This window comes from Pyrus communis, chromosome 16, assembly GCF_041283825.1.
Source record: "Pyrus communis isolate YQ-2024b chromosome 16, ASM4128382v1, whole genome shotgun sequence".
Taxonomy (NCBI): Eukaryota; Viridiplantae; Streptophyta; class Magnoliopsida; order Rosales; family Rosaceae; genus Pyrus; species Pyrus communis.
In genome coordinates, this window is record NC_142580.1 from 2706491 (window position 1) to 2716115 (window position 9625).

General features: G+C 38.9%; 2 protein-coding genes across 3 annotated transcripts; one reads left to right on the top strand and one right to left on the bottom strand.

Moving 5' to 3' along the window:
• The first annotated feature begins 1448 nt into the window (after positions 1–1448).
• Positions 1449–2031, top strand: LOC137731961 (small polypeptide DEVIL 4). Its single transcript, XM_068471231.2, has one exon. The coding sequence runs from the start codon at positions 1618–1620 to the stop codon at positions 1768–1770; it is 153 nt and encodes a 50-aa protein (XP_068327332.1). The 5' UTR covers positions 1449–1617; the 3' UTR covers positions 1771–2031.
• Positions 2032–6021: 3990 nt separating this feature from the next.
• LOC137732048 (SUPPRESSOR OF GAMMA RESPONSE 1) lies at positions 6022–9580 on the bottom strand. 2 transcript variants are annotated; one of them, XM_088687389.1, is made up of 7 exons: positions 9365–9491; positions 8892–9019; positions 8122–8263; positions 7744–7930; positions 7170–7666; positions 6413–6892; positions 6022–6313 (listed from the first exon to the last, which is right to left on the bottom strand). In XM_088687389.1, the coding sequence occupies exons 2-7, from the start codon at positions 8933–8935 to the stop codon at positions 6260–6262; spliced, it is 1404 nt and encodes a 467-aa protein (XP_088543515.1). In that variant the 5' UTR covers positions 8936–9019; positions 9365–9491; the 3' UTR covers positions 6022–6259. The 2 variants fall into 2 exon arrangements, with proteins under 2 accessions (XP_088543515.1, XP_068327443.1); XM_068471342.2 differs by lacking the exon at positions 8892–9019 and having other exon boundaries at positions 9365–9580.
• Between the last annotated feature and the right edge of the window lie 45 nt (positions 9581–9625).

Genomic DNA, 9625 nt, shown 5'->3' on the forward strand with positions numbered 1-9625 from the left:
TTTCACTCCGTTAATCGCACAGCAGAATCCCAAATGCCGTCCAAGCAGGTTCTCGTAATCACCATAATATTTGGTTGCCCTTTTCATATATTCCTAATGTCTCATTTAACACACAGAGACAACTATATCTGTCACAATGTCCACCCAAAAAACAATTTCATCTGTTTAAAGTGCAAGGCTCTGCAAATCGAGAAGTTCTTCAGTATAAAGTGGTAGATCGTGTCAAGTCATCCGCCTGATAAAGACGCCTTGAAATCGAGTTTTGCACGAGCTCATCTTGGTGGCATCGAATGCAGACTCACTTTGTGTGCGACTTGGACAGGCGAGTGGGCGTGGCACGGAGCCCTACCCAAGAATTTCTCATGCAAATCTTACTCTCTCATCGTTCATGTTGCCCTACTCTGCATATATAAATATCATGACTCAGCAAGTTCAACTTCTACCCTTGAATTAATATTTCTAGGGAAAAATCCAAGCAGGAAAAAATGTACCGTGTTTTGAGAAGATTAAACCCCACTTCTGTTTTTGTTTTTTTTTGGGGGGGGGGGGGGGGGGGGGGGGGTGGGGGGGTGGGGAGGGAGTGTCTCAGCGGTGACCTAAATCATGCAAAGCATGGTCCATGGAAAGTTTAACATTGCTATCAAAGCCGTTGTCTTGTCCCTACATATATGCTTCTGCTATAAACTATAAGCCTAAAAAGACGATGAAGTCACTAATCATGCATGCTAACAAAAGGTTCGTTGATTAATATACGTGGATTCTTATGTAGGATTCAACTTATCCCCTCCTATTGCATGTTTAGGTGGATCCAACACAAAAGTTAAAAAGAAAACACCAACGAAACCCACTAAAAACATGGGGGAGAATTAGTTGAGAACACTGTTTGACTCCTTACTTGTTTTATGCAAGCTCACATATATAGAGAAGTAACTCGTTAAAATCACATAATTAATGAAACTTTTATGTACATGTGTATGTGTCAGTTCGTGTAAAATAAAGAATGACTTCATACGTGTAAAAGAGTCAGATATTTTTCTTAAGCCGGAGTGTCCCGCACCTCATCATTTACAAAATTGAAGGGCAACTCACAAAATACCAAAAAACTTGCAACCTTGTGGTGAGTAGTTGCCGACCCCATTATGCTGGTGGGCAGTGCCTACATCGCGCATATACATGATGTATAGTCCAATTTGGACCAATGTAGCACAGCAATAATAATATCACATGTGATGTGAGTGAGAGATAAGAGTGCTTGCTTGGATTGTTTTTATCATTTTGTGTAATGTGTTTGCTGAGGTAGGGTAGTAGGGTAAGGCAAGGGATTCCAAAGTGAGGGAGGGAGGGTGGTGGGGCCCACTTGGAGGGTCTTTGTCGGGTGGGTTTGGGGAGCACTGCCCTATCCTTCGGCTCTTTTTTTAAAACCAAAGGGATCAAGGACCACACCCACATTTCTCCTCATCCGGTCCTCCTCCCTCTATAAGAACCCCTTAGGCCTATGCACTTTCAAACCCAACTCACACAATCTCTCAAAGCTGCTCATCACCTGCAGAAACAACTCACTCGCTCACTCACTGCAGTCAAAAGACAGAAAGAAAGAAAACCCTAATTCTCTGAAATATGAAGATGGGCAGCTCTGGCAGCATGGCAGGCAGCAAGAGAAGGTTGTCTTCGTCGTCAAGCAAAGGACTCGGAGGGGTCCTGCGAGAGCAAAGAGCCAGGCTTTACATCATCAGGAGGTGTGTGGTCATGCTCCTCTGCTGGCATGATTGAAAATATGACATGACGAGAAAGGAGGATTTTGGTTTTTCTTCTTTTATTGTTTTCATCCTAATTTTCCTCCTTTTTCTTGTTCTATCAAGATCTTTGATCTTGTTGGTGGAGTTGTAAATAGCCAGCGGATGTTTTTAGGAGATTTGAAGAAAATTTTGTATGGGGTTAAGCCTTGTGGGGCTTAGATATATATGTACATCGGAATAGCCTAAATATATAAACTTTGATATGATATAACAAGCTAGAGCTCTTAATATTGCATTATTCTTCCTCAGAAGTTTTTATGTATTGATCTTCTTCTCACTTAACAAAATCACTACGTTTTACAATTTGGGAGGGAGTTCCAAGTATAATTAAACATTGAAAAAGGAAAAGGGTTTTCAATTACTAAAGGATTCCATAAAAGGTTATGCTCCAATTAAATCTGTCGTATCACTAGTTGGACACGATCAATGAAGATCTCTTTGGAGCAAATACAACCTTGATTTTCTTATTTTATTTATCCAATTTCAGCTCCAAAGAAGTGATGCGGAGTTCTCAAAGTTTTCTTCCTTTTCAAATGGCTTTGTCATGTTTCCTATTCTGTTGATTAAAAGACGACCTAATGAAACTGGAGCTGTTAAGAAGCAGAAATGTCTTGTGAGTTCTCAGAGTGTTGTTAAAACTGAAATTCAAGGGAAGGAAAGATGTATGAAATGGATCATAATTTAGCATCCGCATTGGAAGTAATAATCATTCATACAAGGCCATTAATCTTGGCCAATGTTTATTTCAGTCGAGTAGATTATTTCTGCCTTTTTGGATTGCATGTCCAAAAAGTGTTTGAGACATACGATAAAAAGCACCAAAATTCATGGTTAATGCTTTGACCAAGTTAGTTAAGAACACTTTCAGCAACAACAACAACAATAAAACCTTAATGATAAAAATTGACCAAGTCAGCTAAGAACACTTGATGACAAAAAATGTACCTTAAAAAAATCGATTAAGCCATAATCCCTTGTCATAATTCCCATCTTATATGGTTGTTTTGGAAAGCCAATGATTAACTGAAAAAACAAATGCAATTGCCCCATCACTAATCACTATAATACTATAAGCTCTTGCTATGATCTGCTTGTCTTCAACCAAACAAGCACCAGCATCTCCTAAAAAATGCAATTCCCACCTTGTCTTCAAATAAGCTATTATTTGAGCGAGCATCCAAACATGGCCTTGTGACGAAACTGCTTTTTCGACGATTGGGTCAAAACCCAAACTCAAAACTAAAGCTCTCTCGAGTCTCTCACTCTCTTTGTGGGCCAGTTGAATTATTGGGAAATGGATCATCTTCGAATCATTTCTTTCTAATTCATCAAGTTCGGGAATTAGAAATTCGGATATTCGGACCATTGAAATTTAATCCAACGGCTAAAGTTATTATAACTTTTAAAGTGGGCCCCTGTTTGTAGTTTGATCAAATTTCAATGGTTTGGATTCCCGAATTTGATGGATTAGGAGGAAGAGATCCAAAAAGTATCCCTTTCCGAAATATTGGATCCCAACTCATGTTCACGTGTGCCACGTGGACGGTTACGATGGGCCTACCCCAAACAGTATTCCCTTTTGTCTCTTCTTTCCTTATGAAGGAAGGAGCAGGGGAAGGGTTAAAAGTAAGTCCAGGCAGTTCCTACTTTTGGAATCATAAATCAGCACATATACTCTCTAGTATACCATAATACACTGCACCCCAACGTAAAATGCGGACACCTGTCACTAACACTAGAGTCGGTGAATAACAACCCGAAACGTGGACTTCTGATTGATATTTTTTTCATTTTTGGTTTCTTGTTTTAGAGGAGAGAAGCGTGGGTCAAAAAGTCAGATGTACAGGAGCCGAATAATGCAATCTAATATTCTGTTGTCGGCCACACAGGAGAGTGCCACCTATCTGTCTTACTCTTTGAAATTTACCTCAACATAAAATTTGACCGCAACGGTATTCTAATTCAATTACGTACTATCATGCGTTTAAACTTGCTCATATAATAGTGTGGAGTTAACTCATTTCTCACTGCATAAAGGGGATTCTAATGTTCGGAAAATCTTTTGTTGCAAGAAAGCCAATTTCCTCTCGTCGAGAGCTCTCGAGCTTTCTTCTCTGTTGGGCTCACTCGGGTGGAATGACTCAATCAGTAGTGACTGATTGAGTAAGAAAACTCAAAGCCGCGCTCGACAGAGAGTCGGGCGCGAATTGATTGGTTGAAAACGGCACCCTTATCATGCCCACGTGCGCCTCCCTAATCTTCAACCCCACCAATATAACGTACGATTCTATTCTAATCAAACATGGGGCCCACACGTTGTCCCCACATGGCACATCCTCTGTCTTCCTCAGTTTCCTCCAATAATGTTAAGCATAGAAAGTGCAGATGTTACATCATGGACATGGCCGGATGTATATTAGGACTCAGGTGGTCCCAAGACCATTTAAAATTTGAAAAATATACATGTGACAATTTTTCCAGGACTTTCTAAATCTTTGGTAAGTCTCATCTGCACGTCACGAGTTCTGTTTTTATTTGAAAACCTTGTTCTTTAACATTAGGACTCACCAAAATTCGAATTCTCGATCTGCCGTTGATCATGGACATCAACATCTCAAGCAGAATGAATGAGGTGTAGTTTCATCATCCATGTAAGATGATGATGGGACATTCTCCAAACGCATTTGCCAATTAGCTGGTTTTTGCTTTACGATTATTGATTGTTGGCTGATTTCAAAATACTCAATCGGTTTGAAATGACTAAAAACACTTTTTAGTCACAAAAAACGCTTATAGCATTGATAAATAAACTTAGAAGTGTTAACTGGTCATATAAGTACTTTATAAAACAGACCAACTACGAACACAAGTACTTGGCTAGGATGTTAATTATGATATTTAATCCAATCTTGTTGTGTTAGGGTTGTCTCTAACTCTTAGGGATTCTTGGAAAAAAGATGGGTCATGCCCCATGGTGTCTCCTCATGTTACAAGGTGGTAGCTTATGTGTTAATAATATAAGATTTAGGATACAACATTGTGCTGGCTACCAACAAAACAAGGTTGCTAAATCTTCTCTCTAAAAACCCTAACTGCAGAGCATATAGCATATATGTATATGTTCTTAGCCGTTAAGGTCAATTGATCACAATCATTTGCATCGTTCTTAATATTTTAATCCACCAATTTCTAAACCCTACATAAATAGGGTTACCAATAAAAAAAAAATCGAGTTTTCACGGCAGTGGCGGATCTAGCATTCGAATCTTGGGTGGTCTCACTATTAAGGGTCCAAGTTTTTGAGATAGAAATGGAGTGCGAAGTGCGAAAAAAAAAATTCAATTTATTCACTGAGACATTTCGTCGAACATTTGATGAATAATATCGTGAGAATTTGTTGAGTGTTGTTCACGAAAACTATCGAGATATGCCTAGGAAGTATTACATCAAATACTTAGTAGGTACAAAGGGGCCAGTACAAAACATTTGGAGGATCATCGGAAGACTTTTACATGTATATTTTCTGAACTCCGAGAGGTCCTGGACCCCTTAGGTCCAAGTGTGTATCCGCCTCTGTTTCACATTGCATCATGTCTTTAAGAAAGACAAGGCGTCGTGCACAGAGCCGAACAATCCGTAGGCTCATTGTTCAGTTCTTTTTCTCGAGCCCAAAAAAGCCATGGTGCTGTGGTCCTCCTTGTCTACCTTATAATAGCCCCATCAAGGCATCTAAAGATAAAAAGAAGACCAATTGCATTTGCCAAGGGAGAGAAGCATTAGGCATGTCTTGCTAATACAACAAAGGGGTGCCCTACTATCCAACTAGGTCACTTGCCCTACAACATGCTACAAGGGCACCAGCAGAAGCTGCTTTTCTAGGGTAGGTCTGAACCTGGCTTCCCCACAAGCAATATCATATGCTGCTCATCAACAAGCACTTTTACCTCAAAAGTGCTTAACTTCACAGCGAGGCTAGGCCCAGTGGTCTCTCAAGCAATTTTCAAAGACAACTTGCATGACCTGCGCAGCCCTGAAAGTTCATGAATGATTTCATGGTCCAACCAGTTCTCATTTGATTACATGTGAAAAACTCATCAGTGTTTTCCTCGGCGTTGACAAGGCATCGAGTTTCCAATAATTTGATGGTCCACACGTCTCTCGGCTAGTTGAATTCGTTATAATACGGATGCTAAGCTTTAAAATCCAAATACAAACGCAAACCAGATAAACAACAGCATTTTAGCTTGATTATAAACAGAGAACAAAAAGAGTAAGTTCGATCGATGTGAGAATTTCAGTTCACAAACAGTACTTTACAACCAGGTCTCACAGTTCATTCTGTTTTCAGCAAAAAGTTGGATATCACGCTGAGCTGATTTGATAGGTGAAGATTAATCAAAATGTAGCCACAAAATATTTACCACCATGAAACCATGACCAACGCTAGAAATCCTGAACCACGTTCAGTCAGCCACCTTGCCACCCCAAGAAAGGAAACTTTCCTGTGACCCGAATTCCTACAATGCACGATTCAGAAAAGCGTTAGCATAAAGGAAAATGCAAACAAAACAAAAAGAAATGACTAAACCAACAAGAAGCAAGACAAGAAGATTTACCAGCTGGCTAAGTCGGAAATCTGGAGGTGTATCGAGTTCCAAAATATTAGCAGGATCGAGGACAAGATTTTGACAAGCCTCTAGATCCCTCTTTAAATCCTCTGGTCCTAGTTTAGCATAATCAGCAAGACGGGGTTTGATGTGTGCTTGTTCACCATTTTCACGTCCACCCCTAGTTGGAGATTGGCTCTGAAGGAGATCATCACACAGAGACAACCCTTCCACAAGTTGTTGCGAATCCAGAAGATTCTGTGACTCACTGTCCCACCATTTTGGATCTTCCTGAGCAATGTTTTCAGTGTTATTAATTACTTCATCGGCTTGATTTTCTAACTTGTGTTGGTCATAATCGTCAGGCATTTCAGATTCAGGACAAACATCATCTTCAGCACAGTCCACCTCTGGATGAATTTCATCTAAAGCACGGTCCACCTCAAAATGAACTTCATCCTCATCTTCAGCACCATCCTCCACACGATACTTCAATTGAATACAGAAGCCATAAAAAAATGCCCATATCAGTATCTCTCTGGATCATTCACATTAATGCCACGTTCTTATACCACATTAATGGAAAACGAACAGGGAGAGAATGTGCAAGAAAGTATACATTCGGCCAGGAATATAATGCAAGCAGTATAAATTTAAAGTTTTCAATTTGAATATGTTCGTATCACAAGGAATAAAAATGTCTTCTTGTGCTGCTCGTAGAAATTTGTAAGTAAACTAAAATTCAAATTCAGAAAACAAACTATACCTGAAGAAAGGGATCTCTGGAAGGAGCAGGAGTATCCAATCCCAAATCAAAATCACCAAGCTTTCGTTCAGCGCGCGGAGGTTCAGGAGTAACCGACTTGGGAGTGACTGGATCTACCTTGGTGATCACCGCATCAATACTTTCAGGAACATCTTGATCAGTTTTATCAGCTTCCTTAGCTTCCTGCTGCTGGTAATATATTTTAGATATAACATATTCTCCATCCTTCTCATCCTCCTCAACGCCTAGGTGATATTGATGCATAACCCAATTGGTTTTCACAGGTTTTTCTCCTCTGACCGTGCTCATGTATAGAACCATAATCTTCTTACACCCTCTTTGCAACCCATCCAAGATCACTGGTTTAGTCCTTCCAGTCTTGTGCCAGCGGACATCACCATCACCATCATGTATCTTTCGACGCTTTCGTGTTCCAGTATTGTAAGCCTTAATTGCTCTATGAAAGAAGTGGGATGCACTTCCATCTAGCTTAACACCTAACATTTAATTTTAAATCAATTAATAAAAGATTAAGGGTCAAAGTTTTAAAACAAAACAAATGTTTCGCACTTACTAGGTAGTTTCCTAGGATGGGAACAACAGATTCCTTCATCGTCGTCGACAGTTAGAATAAACTCATCAATAAAAGGATGGGGTTTTCGATCACCTACACCAGATTTTGCAATTAAGTGCCATATAATCTCTTGATCAGTTGGATCAAATTTTACACCCTTGGGTAAACCTGGCCACTCTTGAGCAACCTGGAAAGAGATGGCAAAAAACACCCTAATTTTCAAAGTTCTTCAATTTTCATTAATAATAAATGAAACAATAACGTGAAACAAACTTCATTAAAATAATTTCCAACAGAGCTTCTCTAACTGATGGCTTTTCATTGATGAACATTCAACTTTAAACATATGGATCAAAAAAATAAAAACAAAAATCTTACGTCACTATTGTCAATCGTATACTGGCATTTTGGACAAGCTTTAGTTGGGTTGCTTTGCCATATAATCACATCAGGATCATATCTGCCAGATGCACTCTTGATTTTTGTTGCAATTCTATATTTGTCAACCAACCACGATGGCCTGCATATCTTACACAAATGATTATACTTGAAGCAATCAGCTGCTCCAACATATGTTCAGCAAAGTATTTAAACTCTTGATCTAGGTTAATTAGAATAGATATTTTAGGTTGGAAGGACACTGAAAAGATACATAAAGATATAATCAGCAGCACGGAGATTATTCAGAAGAAACAGCATAATTAAAAAGATTAACCCATTCAGAAGAAACATCATATAACGGCCAGTAACAGATCTAAACTATGAAGTTATGAACTGTTACTATCATCATATACATATAAACATATGGAATGACCCAAAATTTGACTAGAGAAACGAAAAATAATGTTAGAACATATATGACAACTTGCAAAGACATAGTCTTTTGTTGCCGAAACACACTTCTAAAGCCCGAATTAGAGGTAGAGGGATGCAAACACATAAACCATTTTAAAACACGCGCTCGCATAGGTGAGTCATTCTAAACTGTGAATATAAGTGAGCTGACAATTGAAGATAAAGACATCGAAAGCCAACTACCACATTAGCTTATCAGCATGATAATAACAAAAATCAGACCGATGAATGACTTGATGAGAACACAGGGAAATGGATTACACAACATTATGAATCCTCCTCAACCTTCCCACCTAAATATACTAAAGGGTACGAGCGGAAGTGGGTGTAGCCACATTGGCTAGAACGCATGTACTCCCCTATGCACCCGAGTTTGAAGTCCCCCTCCCGCACTTAAGATTAGTTTAAAGTATAACATCGCCTGTATAACGAAAAAGACGTGCGATTTAAAAAGAAAAATAGAAAGCAAAGGAAAAATAATATGAATCTAAAGTGAAGATTCAGCACAGCTCTCTACTAAATCAAAGTAGTTTCCACTTGTAAAGCTTAAGCACTACCATTTTATTAAAGTTGAAAATTTTCATGGTACACTCGATCAAATGAACAAAAGGGTTACTTCAAAATCTCGAACAAACATATAAATCCAAACAATGTCAATAAAATCCCAGAAATATCCATGACATATTTATAGAAGCATCAATATACACTCACAAAAATTGAAAAAAAAAAAAAAAAAACACCAAAGATAAAAGTCATCGTAAAATACCCAGCCATGGATGAGCGGCGACGATCAAGAGCCCAACTCAGAGGCAAAGCTTCCGTCTTGGAAGACCGCCGCAGACTCGCTTTTTCTCTCTCTCGCGCTCCGCTTCGTCTGCTTCGACACTGAGACCGATTGACGCCTAAAGGACTTGGGGTTTTTATATTTAATTCTACTTTGTTTTTCAATTTACTATTTTAATTTACAAAAATAAGAAAAAGTAAGGACTAATATTATATATTTTTTAAAATATTGCTTTTGAATTTT